Source organism: Solanum pennellii, chromosome 5 (genome assembly GCF_001406875.1).
Source record: "Solanum pennellii chromosome 5, SPENNV200".
In the NCBI taxonomy this organism is placed as follows: Eukaryota; Viridiplantae; Streptophyta; class Magnoliopsida; order Solanales; family Solanaceae; genus Solanum; species Solanum pennellii.
In genome coordinates, this window is record NC_028641.1 from 1,395,243 (window position 1) to 1,412,346 (window position 17,104).

The 17,104-nt window shown below is 35.3% G+C and overlaps 1 protein-coding gene across 2 annotated transcripts; it reads right to left on the reverse strand.

The window, feature by feature from the left end:
* Positions 1-743: 743 nt before the first annotated feature.
* Positions 744-16,498, reverse strand: LOC107020742 (phospholipid-transporting ATPase 3-like). 2 transcript variants are annotated; one of them, XM_015221221.2, is made up of 27 exons: positions 15,961-16,498; positions 14,198-14,263; positions 13,687-13,748; positions 13,262-13,343; positions 12,993-13,103; positions 11,305-11,382; positions 11,038-11,134; positions 10,300-10,406; positions 9,934-9,999; positions 9,470-9,591; positions 9,296-9,380; positions 9,124-9,201; positions 8,908-9,024; positions 8,620-8,766; positions 8,445-8,549; positions 7,583-7,725; positions 6,694-6,795; positions 6,540-6,603; positions 6,255-6,467; positions 4,370-4,535; positions 4,205-4,284; positions 3,881-4,120; positions 3,204-3,425; positions 2,958-3,125; positions 2,481-2,840; positions 2,295-2,401; positions 744-1,316 (listed from the first exon to the last, which is right to left on the reverse strand). In XM_015221221.2, exons 1-27 carry the CDS (start codon positions 16,129-16,131, stop codon positions 1,010-1,012), a joined length of 3,666 nt encoding a protein of 1,221 aa, XP_015076707.1. In that variant the 5' UTR covers positions 16,132-16,498; the 3' UTR covers positions 744-1,009. The 2 variants fall into 2 exon arrangements, with proteins under 2 accessions (XP_015076707.1, XP_015076708.1); XM_015221222.2 differs by having other exon boundaries at positions 13,687-13,743; positions 15,961-16,126.
* Between the last annotated feature and the right edge of the window lie 606 nt (positions 16,499-17,104).

Genomic DNA, 17,104 nt, shown 5'->3' on the forward strand with positions numbered 1-17,104 from the left:
TTTTAATATATTCTCTAGACTCAGCGTCAAATCTTTAATACGTTTCAAGTGTGTTTCCAAGTTATATAATTCTTTAATAATAAATCCCGACTTTATTGGCTTCTATCATGGTCACTCTATATATCGTCCTAATTGTAAAATTAAGTTATTCCTACGAATATGGGGTCAAGAAAATTTTTAATGCGTTTCAAGTGTGTCTCCAAGTTATATAATTCTCTAATAATAGATCCCGACTTTATTGACTTCTATCATAGTCACTCTATATATCGTCTCTAATTGTAAAATTAAGTTATTCCTACGAATATGGGTGAAAGGAAATTTTTACACCATAGACCCAAAATCAAGACAAATCAAAGCTCACATCATTCGAAATATGGTACAACTATTACAAGATCAAATAGTACCAACAAATTTATCATTACCACTTTATTGTACTAATACTCATAACCTTGATAAAGAGGAGATCGCGATAGTTTATTCACCAGAATTGATTTTATTATATGATTTGAAGAAAAAGATATGGAGAACAATTGATATCGAAAGACTTACATATGAGGATAAAATTATCGGTATCTATAGTTACGATGAAAATTGGATTTATTCGTTAGGACAAATGTGATTTTTTTTTATGCACTTTTGATCAATTAAAACTGTTAATCTGTACATTGATTCCAGATCTAAATAATTAATCTATGCATAGTATAATGTTTCATAAAAAAAAATCAGAACTATCAAGACAGATAAAAGATGAAGTTGGCAAGTGTATATGGGATGGTTACATTAAAATAATGTACATTATTGTTTTCTTCTCAGTTATTTTTACTACAATCTCACTAATCACAACTAGAGACTATATATATATGTATGTAACTGTAGAATTAACTCGAAACGAAACGAAGAATGTGAGTGAAATAATAATACGTAGAGAGCTAATTCTACGTAGCTGTTAAAAGTTGTATAGGAGAGAACAAAGGTTAAAGAAGAAAATTTGTACAAAATTTTAGGGAACTCAGCTCTTTTTAGGTACCTTTGGTCGTGATTTCATCATGCTTGCTCTCCGAGCAACGTCCCACGCCTTCTGAGGTGCCAACACGCCAGCCTGAGATGCGAAAAATGACTCATAACCGGGTGAATCAAAAGCAAAACCAGTATGTTTTGATCTCTGTCCAGGAAGTTGCATTATGGCGTATCTCCTTTCTTCATCTGGAGAAAGCTCGTTACGGATCTCTAATAAACCAATTCTGGTGTTGTCGATTTCGTGCTTGTGAATTTCCTGAACAATCTGATAATCATATGGGGAAAACCATCTTTGTACCCTGAAATGAAGAAACTAGATACTTAGGAACGCGAGTAATTTTACTAGAGACTCGAAGCAAGAGTAAATCACCAGAAGAAAGGAAAAGAAAAGTGAAATTTGTCAATATGAAGTTCACCAGGTGAGTTCCCAAACATCCACCATGTAGGTGGAGTTCAAATACTCGTGTCCTTAAGAAAAATCAGAACCGAAAAGGTTATTTTAACTGTATCAAGCAGGATGTGCTGCCTATGGACTTGCAGCGTCAGTGTTCAAGCAATAGGTTCATCTGAACCTAGTATTCGTTTTAACCCGAGCATAAATTTCTGTGTGAAAATTGACTACAATTGCAACAAGTATAATGTCCAACCCATAATTTTAAGAACATACTAGTAAGTTTGAACCCATAAAATTTAAAATCCTGAATCGTTCCTTGTGCAGCATAGAAAGAACAAACAGCAAAAAATAGATCTATATTGACAATGTGAGTGAGACAAAATAATATCTCAGTTGACTCACATCTGTTTCTCGTTCCTTAAAAACTATATGAAGGTCAAGAAGTTCTGGTTCACAGCTTTTATAGAATCATAATTAGTAAAACAGAGTGAGAGACAACCCTTGAGTCATAACAATGCAAGAGAAGAGATAATAAAGATTGGTCGTACAAATGATCTTTCATGTGAAATGAAAATAAAGTCGTTAAGACATAAAGATGACTCGTGGAACAAGATTTTCCGCAAATGTGCTGGCATTAGTTATATGGGGACACATTTTCCTGTAGGGAATGCAATTGCTTTCAGATATCTCGGCAGTCAGTACATTGTGAATTTACATTTTCATTCACGGTTTTATTTCGACAGTGATATATCCTTGAGAAGCAGCCTATTTGTGAATTTGGAAGAGAGTTTAAATGAAAGAACAATCTAGCAAAATATGCTATGCGGCAATGTAATACATGATATTAATTCCAAGAAGTAGAAAATTTACTCCAGAGACTTACCCCTGATATAGGAAGTCAACAAAAAGTGCAGCAACTGGTACGAGAAGCAGCGCGAGGTAGAAGTATAATGTGCTTATCAGAACAATGATGACTAAATAGATACCCTCCTGTGATGAATACACACCAACCACGTTAGAAAGTGAATTGATCTTAGGAACCAATACCAAAACTTGTGCGGAGACTCACCTGTTCTTTGTGCAAGTGGATACCCGAGTAGATAAATACAAAAATGAACCATAATAATATGCTCCCTCCAACGCTAATGTGATGCCATCTTGTAATTGTGTTGCACATCATAAGGAGACGTAAATTGACAGTTACAACAACACAGGTGTAGGCCATTGTACTGACATCCCATAGGCCAAACATCTTGCCAGATGAATTCATGCCCTTCGTACTCGAATGGATTACAAAATTATACAAGATTAATGATTGATATACTGCAAAAAAAGCCCAGGTAGCCACAACTCTCCATTTGAAGAATGTATTTCTAATTCCTTCTTTGTATAACTCAGGATATTTCCTCGAGAGAGATGCACTGACATCCTAAATGCACAATAAATGTGTATAAACAACAAGAAACAGCATCGTAGTTAGAGAAACAGTCATCACTGTCATACATCCCTAAAACTAAAAAAAAGAAAATGAAAAAAAATCAGATACCTTCTCAAAAAGCCCAAGAATAATAACAGGAAGCGCTGTGAAGATCACATTGTAGAGAGACTGGAACCAATCATCATAGAACCTTTGACCAGAGAATCCAGTGCGGAAGGTAAACCAAAACTGAGTGAGTGTAAACATCAGATTCTTGTAAAAGAAATATGTCACCACCTGCACATAAAACTTCCACACATAACTACCCGTACAGACCATAAAAGTTTGCAAAGAGCAGACCGGATGAAGGTAAACCTTGCATATTCTAAGATATGACCAGCGTCCATGGACAAGCAATAAATCGGTGAGAAAGCGGAACTGAGCTATTGCAAAATCACTAGACATCACTGCTTGCATTCCCTCCTGTCCACTTATTCCAACACCAACATGAGCAGCTTGAATCATACTCACGTCATTAGCACCATCACCGATACTAAGTGTAATTCTCTGAGCCCCCTTCCTAACCAAGCTGGTTACCTGAAATCAATCGAGAAGTTGCTAAATATGTTCTGCCTACAAGTTTTGACAATCAAAAAGCTCATCCTAACTTCACAAACATAAGAGTATTTTTATTTGCAACTCCCAAGAATATCACCAGAACTCTAAACTGTAACGGTGACACTCTTGAAGAAACCAAAATTGTTGATAATGAAATGTGAACCCCAAAAGAGCATTTCAAGACATACAAATATGTTAATGTTATTACAAAGTGATACAGCAAGATAAGGAACAGATTTGATGTAACATATTATAATGTGTATAAAATTTTACGCTGCGAGGCAGATGTGACAGACAAACTAAGAATGCTCCCAATTGATGAAAGGGACAGATTAAAATTGGTGACTCCATCCATGTATATAGTTAAAAACATATATTGACGTGAAGAAACTACAAGCCGGTTAGACAAGTTTCAAGGTGGCCTAGGACCGCACCTGAGCTTTCTGTAAAGGAGAAACACGACAGCAAACCACTGCACTGCAATTCAAGCTCAAATTCAACAACATTACACGAAGATTTGGGTCTAAGGCATACATTAACACCTTCCCATCAATTACTAGCGCTAACTTTGGTCTAGATGCTGAATGGAGAAGCTCTTGCGCTTCGTCATAACATCTCCTCAGCTCATTCTTGACTGTATCTTTCATAAAACGAGCAAGCTCCACTTGGTCACCCTTGTGAAAAACAAGTAATTGTTAAATATTGCAGATTTTTCAACTGACAAACAAGAAAATCAAGAAATGCTGCTCAATGCTCACTCTCTCTTCCACTTCTCTGATTTCATCAGTTTCTGAGCTAATAACAAATTGTTTCATGCTGTTATTGATCAAATTGCATGCTGCAATACACAAGAGAATCAGGATAAGATATCACATGGAAAATAAATAACAACAAATTGTAGACTGTCTATTACTTATACCAACCATAAGCAATGTTTATTGCTGTTTCCAGTTTATCCCCAGTAAGCACCCAAATCTTAATTCCAGCCCTTGAAAGAGTCTCTATACAGGCAGGTACACCTTCCTGAAGCTTGTCTTCTATAGCAGTGCATCCAATCAATACAAGATCCTTTTCTATCAGTTCTGACACCTGCGTAAAGCTACACATTTAGAAAAATAATGACACGTAAATAAGCACTTAAATCTTAACCACCAGTAGAATTCTGGATGAAGTATAGTAAAATAAGAAGAGCTCTAGGCAGAGGAGGATTTAACTGGGTGGCTGAAGAAAAGACACTCTGTGATGCACAGAGAACAAAGTAGTATATCCTATCTATTCTGGCTACAAGGGCACTAAATGCTACACCAACAGTAGACTGTACACAGAAGGCTATCTGGAGAACTAAAGTTCCCATAAGGTAGCTTGATTTGGGTGATTGTTCCTTGGGCAGGATAATATATTGAAAAGAATTATCCTCTCTGCGCAACAGATGCTATTGCACGAAAAGGAGACAGATTCAGTTAGCCATCTTTTGTTATTCATTGCTTGGTTGCCAAGGAATTGTGAAACCTGGTGTCTGTTCATCTAAAGATGGACCAAAGGAGTTAAAACATGTTCTTTGGTGCTGGAAGGGAACAAAGATCCAGAAGAACAGGAGGAACTTATAGCTATAGGCTATAGCTATGTGCATTTTGTGGGTGTTACGGGAAGCAAGAAACAACAGATGCTTTGAAGGAAGAAGTTCCTCGGTGCATCAACTGAAATATCCTCTCTTTTTTTTTTTGGTTTGATCTTCAAAATGTGAACAATGTAGATTAGTGTTAGGTTTTATCATCTCCCTCCATTTCTAACAACGGATGCTCTTTTCAGTTTGTATATATCTGCAAAACTACAGTAACTTGGTGCTATAAGTGATAATATGATACCTTCTTTTGATGAAAAGAGAGGAGAGAGAAAAAAGAGTTCCAAGCTACAGTACATTCTTTTATTGCTTATTAACTATCTGGTATCCAAAGCCCACTGGCCAACTAATTCTTTTTCGGGTAAAAGGACCAAAAATACCCTTAGACTATTGAAAAGGTTTAAATATACCCTCAGTTCATCTATTTTGCTAAATACCCTCCATTCATCATTTTGGGCTTTTGGCTCACTTTTTCCATTAAAATTAACAGATTTCTCTTAAAATAATTTATTATTATTATTTATTACATGGCAGATTTTTATTTGTTGAAATTAAAACCCCACCTTCACCCCTATATTTGACCCGCCCCATGACCCAATTCCATAGTCTAGGGGTATTAACCATCAGGTATTCAAAGCCCACTGGTCAACCAATCCAGATTCATACTGAGTCGGACCACCGAGGGTCGCTACTGCACGGTTCGAATCTCGGTGGATATTGGGCCCACCCTCTACCCTTCTCCACTTAAATACCAGGCTTTTGTCAGAGTTCTAACTCGTGATGTGCTCCTAACTCACACCTCACAAGCTGCACTCTTACCACTAGACCAAAGGCGTCGAGGGCATTACTAATAAGCTATTAATGAAGTTTAATTACATCAGCCATTATCTGGAATACATCAAACTATACTTTGAAAACAATTTTGGAATCTGTGTCTGGCACCTTGAGCCGGAAGGATAACAATGGAAGGAACTTACTCTAGACTACATGCTCAACAAAAACAACCATTGCCAAAAGGGACTAAAGAATTTTCAATAAAAGAAGAATTTAACTGCCAAACAATGAATTAACAATCATTACAAAAGATCTCCTCCTAAATGTAACAAATGTGGAAAATACAACAGCAGTGTTTCTTTTGATAAGGTAATAAGGAAAATATAACAGCAGTGTGAATTATAGATACACACCTCATCCAGTTTCTTTTCTCGATCTCGAATAGAAGATTTTGCTTGAATGAATTTTTCGTTCCAACTTTCATACACATCAGGGTTTAGATCTCTATAAGCCAAGCAAAGTGTACGGAGTCCAGCAGCACCAAATTGCTCCAAGTGCTCCCTAGTTCTTTTCTTCAAATCACTTTCTCCATCACGCAACCTCTCATAAATAACATTATCTGCACCCTGTCAAAGGAGGTTGTCTGATATTTTCTAGCAAGTAATCCAACTAAAATATCCTTCTTTGTAAGTGCTTACCTTGCAATAGAGTACCAATCTACCATCAGGATAGCGACATACAACAGACTGACGCTTTCTCGTACTGAATCCAAAAATAAGGATAACAGTCAAACCTCATAGGCTCATACCATCAAACAGATAACGCATATAGAAAGTGAGAAAGTCCAAACACCTGTTGAATTCAAGGACATTCAAAATCTCATAGGGAATATCTTGGATCTGTCCCATCCTCTCAACGTGTGATTCACGCACATAAATCAATGTTGGAGTACGTCTGTAAAAGTGTAAATTTAACAGCGGACCAGAAACAAATAGAATAGCAGGCAGTAATAATGACACAAAATAAGCAAACCTCAACTCTTCACATAATTTGATACCTTAACTATGTATTAACAGACAATGACTTCTGCTAACTGATCTACCAGAGAATTACTCTTTCAATCAATCAAATACCAATAATAATAGTCCCTTACCTAATCTTCCACCCAGAAAAATAGCATGTGATTAAAAAGTTGAAACCTCAAGGAAATAAATGCCAATAATTAAGTTCAACCATCACTAGATTTCTCCATTCCCTGTTCACCCTACAATTAAATTCTCCTATCCCCACAGCAAACAAGTCCACCACCCACCAAAATGGTGATTATTATGCTTATCTAACCTGGACTATTCTTGGACTTGTAGTTGTACTACAAAATATTCTGTAAATGTTCTTAATAGTTAGCACCAGAAACAGAAATTCACTTTCAATTGAATCTCTTCTTTCCATGCCTGAAGAAATTAAGAATAATAAGATTTAAAAGCAAAAGTTTTACATGCACTCTACCATAAAATGGTCATTGGTCTCACCACTTTAACTTGGAGAAAACAGCAATGCTCAAGTTCTTTAGCCAAATTGTCTATGTTAGTTACCTCCTAGGCTTCCATATATATATTCACATTATTAACAGATTCACAACGAAATTATATCACTTCCAGCAGCATAAATGTAGCATAAATTTAGCATAAATTCTACTTTATCTTTCTGATAGGGAAAACTAAAATTGTAAGTATCCACGCACTTGTAAAAGAAGAAACCAAAGTTCTTTGCTGCTGCAACCAAAGCAGCTTCATCAGGAGATGCTGCCTGATATCGTATTTTTTCTGGGGTCTGCTCACCTTCAGGAAGCACGGTATGACATATTGCAAGGCATCTGAAAAATTCCTGAACAAACAACCTTGGTCATTGTTAGGTTAGAGGTCTGTGAGCGCTAAAGAAGAAATTGAGACCGCATTTTTGTGAAAGTTTGCACCATATCAACTCTAATGTGAATGGGATATTTGCATGCAAAAGTTACTAACCAAGTTATATATTCCCCAGAAAAATCCATATATAAAAGTTGTAATAAATGTTCACCTTTTCCTTAATATATGGCCCCAACATATTCCCCATATAAAAGAAAACAACAATCTTTATCACGTCTTCTCTTGATAATGCGGGAAAGATGGGCTTTATATCTAGAAACTGTTTATATAAATTTTCGCTTTTTCCTTAATATATGGCCCCAACATGTTCCTCAAATAAAAGGAAACCACAGTCATTATCAAGTCTTCTATTGATAATGAGTTGCATACTTATATAAATGAAGGCCACAAAAATAACTAAATAAAAAGAGCATAAACCAAAGGATAGGAATAGAAGTTTTTGATTTACTAAACAGTGTGACTTAAACTTCAGCTATATCTGATTTTAACAACTATGTTAACAACAACAAAAAGGCCCCAAGTAAAAAAGAGAAACAGGGCCAATCACAACAACCGCAGTAACTTTCTGGTGTTTTCTTAATCAGCAAGTTAATGATATTTCATTGTTCAAACAGACACTCAAGCACAAACCAACTGATTTTCATGATTTTATTCCACCATGATAATTCAATAATATACCTTGCATGAATCAGGATGAGGTTCATTCCTCCAGGCACCTCGCATCAGCCGAGCATCATCAAAATTGAAACCTTTTTCTCGTGGCTCGTCTGATGAATTTTGTACCTATCAATTCTCTAAATCAAGACAATGCAAAGCCATGAATCCTTTTATATATTATCCCTAAGATGTTTACCTCAACTCTTGTTCCACTTCTTTGTGCAGTTCCCATCTCAATTTCAGTAATACCACTGCCATATATCTCTCCTCCAATAGAACACTTGAAGAACTCCATCAAGTTCCTCGTAAGGGTTCCAGTTTTGTCAGAAAATATGTACTCCACCTACCCATAGAGATCAATGATCAATGATTCGAGATTGACAGTTAAAAATACAGCGTAAACAAGAGTCAAGGGTAAACATGGACACACTACATTGCGAGCAAATTAATTTCACCATACTTCTAGTCACTGACTCAAAATTACCTGCCCAAGTTCCTCGTTCAAATTAGATGTCCTAGCCTGTGCAGGGGTGTTACTCTCAGCATGGTACATGTGTAAGTCATTGTTGATGAACTTTGTGGATTGAATAAACTTAACCATCTGTAAGTGAAAACCAGAGAAAAGATAAGAAAAAGAGAAAAAGATACTACAAAATCAAAATTCTGCAGATACAACAACAAAAACTGTCATAAGATCCACCTCAACAGAGACATAGAGAGAGATGGGAATAATTGGTGAATAGAGAGTGATTAAGGTGAACATGGTCAAAGCAGCAACCTGAGCACAAAACAAAAGAGTAATTAGAAACAAATACCAAGAGAAGACAAAAGAAACAATGAGAAGTTGCAAGTCAAGAAAATCAAATAGTTACCACAAATCTATTGTCGGGATTGGATTGCGCATCTGAACTGCTTTCAAACCGTAAATAAAAATATTTTTTATCTATGAAGATACCACTGCAAAGATCCAAGCAACCTTTTCAACACTGATGGGAATATAAAGCAGTGTTCTAAATTGGCAGGTAGGTTGTAGAAACTAATCGAACCTGCATATAGCTCCCAATAGACACATGCTGAATAGAACACTAAAAAGAGTTAAAATAAGCTTATCAAGTTTCTTCTCCAAAGAGCTTCGCTTGGAAGGTATCTTCATGGAATTCATCATAACCTGCAGTGAAAAGGCAGTTGACAATTTGCTTAGAATAGAAACCTAAGCAAAGGAAAACTCAGGTCACAAAGCAAAGTAATAAATATAACCCAATTGAATGTTAATCGAAGAGAGGATGTTCCTAAATGTTTACACAAAAATATCCATGAATAGAATAGAATTGTTACTGAACTACTTAATGGCATGAGTAACCTACTTCTTTAAATTATTTTTTTTAGTATGGCCAGCAAAATGAACCTGCGCTCCCAAGAAGAAAAATAAAAGAGGGAGAGGGGCAGAGAAAGAGAGAGATAGTGTATATGAGTGTGTGGTAGCTTATAAGTTAAAATACAGAATTGATACCTTTGTTTCATGCCCTGTGAAAATGACAGCCCCAACAAGATACTCTGTGTTTCTCAGGCTGCAGCCCTGTAAAACAGAGATAATATCAAGAAGTAAAACACTAAGCAAAATTCAACAAGTATACTTTCTCTGCATCAGAGAAGAAGTATAGCAAAACAGCAGAGGAACTCCAAATGTAATGCACAAACGGAAAAGACAAGGCCGCAGGTCATCTTAACATGAACCACCAATAAGAATCAATAAACCATAAGTTTTCCATTTTGATAGTACTAATCACAGTCTTTGTAAGAACGAGAGAGAGAGAGAGAGAGAGACAGACAGACAGACAAAAGAAGAAAAATAAAAACATGGGAAAAGACTAGGTACCCTTAATAGAAGTTGATTTGGACCGAGTGGCAAGGTTTGCTTTTGAATAATCAGATTGCCAGCAAAAGTGTATAATGAGTTATTAGGTTGCTCACATTGTACTTCTCCTGGAAAAAGAAACATACAGGGACACATCAGACAACATCCATCAAAGGCATATTCGTATGTGCATCAGAATCAAAGAGTCAAGATTTCACTTAAGACGTATAACGAGATCATTATGTGACATATACGATAAACCAATAGCATATCTGTTGATAAGCATCTGCAGGATATAACAGATACCAATCTAAATATTATAATTTGTTTGTTTGCAGTAACATATATTTGAACATGAGCCTGTGTTTATGTGGACAGCATGTTAACAATTGTTCAACTTTTAACACCAGTGTCAGAAGATAAGTATACAACAGTGTATGACCTACTGAACTTACATGCTAAGTAAATAAAACTAAACCACTATTGGTGTTAAAAGTATGTAACCAAGATAACATCAAAAGGCATGTTTCATCGATTTTGATGGTTGTCATTGATTCTAATTTCTACCTAATCTGATGCTTAGGAAACAGGAAAAGGAAAAAGATAGATTGAAGGAATTCAGCATGCCTATTTCAGACACTAAATTACAATAAAATGTTTGCAAATTCAGGATGATGGCATTTGGACATCAGAAAGTTCACATACATGCATAATTGTGCAGAGACATTAGACTGAGCCGCAGCTGCAGAGAAGACCAACCTGTAAATCCAGAAACTTTATCGGGAGTCACATAATCCCAGGTTTTCTCTAGTGCTTTTCTGATCTTTAAATTAGTTTCACCATCCAAATTTGCTGTCTGTAGTAATTCATATAGAAATAAAGAGAGAAGATGGTAGAGATAAGAGACCAGTGCATTCATTTATGAAGTAAAAAATTATTCCTTCCGAAAATAAACCAAACCAAGCTAGTTTTTTTTTTCATAAAAGGAAATTATAAAAGATCGTATTGATGCAGATCAAGTACAACCTCAATATAGCAGACTCCATCAGGGTTTGTGCTGGCAAGAAAAAGAAGGTCTGCTGGAAAGAACTCATCCTGTTTAACCTGCACAAGAATAGCTAACTTATACCACCTTAAACTCTTCATTGAAATAAAAGAGTATTTCCTATTTTTGTCAAAATTTCACAAAACAAATTCCGTTAGGAACTGCAACTATTTCTGAGAAGGAGATTTGAATTCCTTCCCGTAAAATTTTTGCTTAAGACAGAATGAGTGGAGCGTGTTTTCCATTTGAAAATTCTCCATAATCATCTGAGAAGGTCTACCAAATTTAATGACGGCCAGATAGTTATACCCCTAAGGTGGAACCTCACTGACTGCGCTGAACAAGCAGATTGGTGTCTGTCTATAACTCTTCAGATTCAACCCCACAAATAAACGGACTTAACCATTATAAATTTTAGAGATCAGATTCAAAGTTCTCAGCTACTAAAGATGAGATTCCAGTATTTATCTTATGTTTTGTTTAATGATGTGTAAAACAGCATTCTTGAGTTGTGTTCTACCAATTCAATATAATGAGAAGACAGTCTTAAATTTATGATTAGGTAGGTCAGCCTCTATTCACAAAGCAGTTTTAGAGGTCACTAAATAGCGGATTTTTGGTCTTTGACATGGCAATGCTCAACCAAGGATGGAGTAGAGATAATGCCAGTAAGGGGCAGGTAAATCAATAGTCTAAATCTTTCTCAAAAGAATTAAGAGGATGCCAGTACCAACTATTCCGCATCTTCCGCAATGCATGTGAATCCATCCACCAAGAGACAAATGTACAGTAATATGAATTCTTATATTTTAGTAATTATCTATAGCCACCAATATAGCTCATTCAAAACCAGCATTTAAAAGGCCATGCATGTGACTAACTGATGTCACAACCAGACATCCATCTCTGATAACATCAACAGCAGATTCTCACATTTATGCAAAAAGAAGCCTATCCACACAGCTTTGACTTAATACAAACTTTCTACTTAGATGACTTGTAGTTCAAGAGTTTGAGGAGTGGAAACAATCTCTCCTAGCTCGCACTAAAGCATTAAACTAAATAAAATTAGATTAGCTAGATGCTTTTTTGATTGAACCTTAAGTAGTTGGATGTCTCTCCAGATTTATGATCAAAATAAAATCTCTTCTGGAACTATGAGATCAAAGAGTCGGTTAGCGTTTGGAAAAAGTAATATGTTGGAAACAGTTGAGCACTTCTCAACAAAATGACAAACAATAGAAATGTGCATTCCATTTCTTATTTTTATAAACTGGTATCGTCTGTAAATTCCATTTACCTAGGCTACCCTGGTACTATCTCCAAACATGTCAGTCAACTAGGAAACTTGTATATATGGATCAGTCAAAGCAGAGAAGAAGATTCTAAGACGTGATTGAACCCATGTTGAAACATAATTGATAATTAAAAACAGACACAGGTCCATGTGAAATAGCCATTAACATAATAAACAACTAACAGAAGATAACCTTCACATAACAAGCTAACAAAAGATAAGTCTTATGTCAGAATACAGACAAAACAAAAGAGCTCGGCCAAGAAAGCTGCATAGCTTGTTGGATATTGCACAGAACACCATCTACCCTACAAACCCTAAAGCAAAAGAAAGAACATAATTGCAATGACTTCTTTGTACATTTACACTTACTCTCACAATATCTCCAGCTTGCAGCTTCTTCCAAGGTACACTGACCCATTGCTGATCTTGAAATACGTCTATAGAAGTATTGTTAATTAACAAGTCATTCTGAAAACGCTTCTGCAAAAGTACCAAAGGAATAAAAAAAAAGAAAATGTAAGTGAATAGGTCAAATGCAAAAGGGAAAACCCAGTAGTCTGTTAGTCTATCTTAAGAATGTCATAAAAATGACATTTTATGAATCATATGTATGGAGGAAAAGGAGCAACAGTACTCACCCAATCCTCCCAAGCCTCCTTAATAAGAGAGACAAGAAGCACCAAGCTCAAAGGAAGCACATTTGTTATAGGACTTACGGGACTGCAACACAGCAACACTTTTCAGAAGTAAATACACAGGAAGCATAGCTCATCTAATACAATGTATCAATTCACTTGTAAAACAATTTTTGAGAATGATTTTCCTTTTTTCGTGAGAATGCTTCTAAAACAATTTGCAAGATGATTTTTATCACCAGATCACCAAAATAAAGAGAAATTTTCTTGTTATAGGCTCAATTTTCATTTCTCGTGATACATTAATCCCCCAGTTACTTTCTTTTTTTATGAAGAAAGTATCCCCCATTTACTCTCATGAGCACATCCCCTTTTTAACATTTTGGTGTTTGGGGAGACATACATGAAGATAACAGAAATTCACGTACCTGACTGGAGTGCATGACAAAATTGAGATCATAAGGAAATACAGATTAGCCACCCGCCTGAACTGTCAGTATAAAAAGAAGGGTGAAGAGATAAGATGAAGATAATAGAAAAACAAACATTGAATCATACAGTTGATTGGGCTATTCATCCATACTTACGGCTATGTAATAACTAATCTAAAGAAAAGAAACATCTTTACTGCTTTTTTTAATAGATACAGTGGCACTATATCTTATTCTAGTTTTTCCTGAGCTCTTTCTTCACCAGTACCACATAGCATGCATGAACCTATTTCAAATCTTTATAGCTACTCAAGAAACTTCTCTCTACATCCTCTGTTGATATATCTCAACATGGTATACATGATTTTGTTCTTCCAGGAAGTTATTGAGGATCATGTGACCTCCAATGTATGAACTAAAACTTACAGTTTAAGCTTGGTAGAGATAGAGAGATATTAAATGGCTGAAAGAAAAAATAGTACACAGTATGGGAGATAAAATAATTTACCTGTTCAAATAGACCTTTTGGCAAGAATGTCATGATGTCATACTTTGTAGTCGACACAGAATTTCCCTGAAAAGGAAAAAGGAATTCACCACATTGACTCAGGTGCAGTTTAACACTTATGAGGAATATAATGGAAAGTGATTGTATATGGACAGCACTAGACAGCATTTGGAAGCTCCTTCATAAAGGATTTAAGTGATCCTGATCAGTCCAAGGCAAGTTTTGTTGCTTACAATCTATCTCTTCACAAACAATGAAACTGAAACTACTTTTATTTGGACTTCATTGCGCAACTTAACTTTGAGAGCTTTCTTGATAAAACAATTAAGTGATCTTTGTCAGCATAAGCATGTTTAAATTGCTTCCTAGTGGAACTTAGCAGATTCACAGACAAAGAAACTGAGCTACATGTTTCCCTTTTTCTCCTATGTCAACTTTACCTGGATAGTTAACTTACATCACCAATGAAGGCCTCCACAGGAAGATGAGCACACTTACAAAATACATTCTAAATGATTTAAAAGCACTGGTTTGAGGACATAAGTAACAGCTAACCAATATAAGAATGCAATGACATTTTCGTTGTTTCTCTTTAATCAGGTAAAGTTACCAACAAGGAAACTGCAATATACCCTTGGAACGAAATTTATGTTGTACAAAACAATATCAGCAGAAAATTGTCTAGTCACATTGCATGTGTAAGCTGTAAATCTAGGTAAAACCTGATGCATTAAAAAACAGCAGATACAAGAAACACCACAAAATCTAAAAAGCAATGAGAAACATGGATTAAACTAGAAATTGCTTGGAGTACCCAAATACAATCCTGTAGTTTGCAGCAACTAAAATAGCATACTAGTAAAGGAAAAAGGAAAAAGGATTTAGAGCCTGTTTAAGTAAGTTGATTGTAAATAATTGATAAGCATTAAGCCCTAAAAAAGTAATTTTATAATAAGCAGTTACACGTTTGGCGAGAATGAGGAACGGTTAATAAGCCATTGATATTTCATTGATTCTTCATTAACCTTGATGTTGCCATGATGAATTGGTATGACAACAGTTTTGGTACTTCGCGTGAATTCTTGAAGAATATACTAAAAATAGTAAAAACCTAGACACACCATACCGCATACTTTCACGTTTCCAATACTCATAAACAAATCCATTTAACAAAGATTTTTGTTACGAAGTTGTCATTGTGCAGGAGATCATGGGTCAAAAAGTGAAAACAGTTTCTTACCGAAACTCATGGTAAGGTCACACACAATTGAACCAACGTAACCTGATCCTTCCCCCGACACGGAGGGTAGCGGAAACTTAGTGCACCGGAATTACCTTTTTGTTAAACCCAGAAAATACAGTAAACTCAAACATTTCAAGTCCTTACCCATCGACCAATTCCTAGACCAATATTCACCATTCCAAACCCATGCGTTTGATTTGACGATAAACACACAAATAAAACAAAGCTTCAGATTATCAGTGTTTCAAAAACATATACTTACTACCATAATTAGGCAAGTAAATGAAATGAAAAGAGTTCATAACTAAACACCAAGTCATTTTGAATAACTAATTCACTATTCCATCATCAAAAAAACTACTTCATTCATCATAAACCCAGAAACACAGCAAACTCAAAACATTTCAAATTCTAAACCCACATGCACCATTCTTAAGCAACGCATTTGGTCATAATAAACAAAAAAACACAAAATTTAACAATAATTAAGAATAGGGAATCAATAAAAAAAATAAAAAACCTTGAATTTGGCGAGAGAATTTGCATCACGATCATTACAAAACACGGTTCGATGACCAGGTGCTTGTGGTTGTACTTTACCGAGACGTATATTTTTTGAAGAAGCAATACGATTCCTCATCGCTGCATCTGCACCTCCCGCCGATCCAGATCCTCTCCATCCCCCCGGCATCCTTCTCTGATCTCGGCGGAACAAATATCTCTTCCCCGAACGAACACAAACGCTTTGATCTCCACCGTAAACCTACACACTTCGCCTTCTACGTCGTTGTTATCACCGGACAGATTAATTTCCGTCTACAATTTCGCCGGAACTACGTCGTCGCCGGTGCAATTCTTCTTCTTCCTCCTCCTCCTCTTCTTCTTCGTATATTTTGAAATTGTAAATTAAGTTGAAGGAAGTCGAAGAAGATGAGTTTTTCAAAGATTGAATTTTTCATATATTCAAACTTTTCTTCTTCTTCATAGGCTTCAAGGACTTCTCAACCATTTTTTCTGTTTTTCACATTTTCTTAACCGCGTTGAAGAAGACAATATTTTTGGGGAAAAAAATACGAAAAAGGAAATATTAATTCTTTTATCTATATTTTCTCATTTTTACATATATGGAGTTATACGTGAGATATTTTGTACACTAATTATAAACAAAAAAAATGATAAAATGATCAAAATGGTATTTAATTTATGTGTTTTGATTTGATTTGGTTTTTTCTTAATGTACAAATAGAAGTGAATCAATGTATTTTAAAAGTGATTAATATGGTTCAAATCAAATAAATAAAAATAATCCTTATTAGGCCTATTAATATGTGTACTTCACGTAAACTATGTAAATTACAAAATAAATATTATTTTATATTGTTATCTGATTTTAAAATTTCTAACTCTTTGAATACATAGGAATAGTTTGAAGAAGATTATGATTTTATAGTAAATTATATATAGACATATGGAAAAATATTTAAAATAGGTCTTAAAAGTATCTTCGATTAAACTATGTAGGCATTATACGAAGAAGATGGCAAGGGTCGTGCTTTACTTTGACCAAAAAATAAAAATTAGCATTGTATTTAGCTGAGAATTATACTAGTCATATTTGAAATAACACTAATAAGAATAATTTTGTTTCTATTGTCTTTTAGATA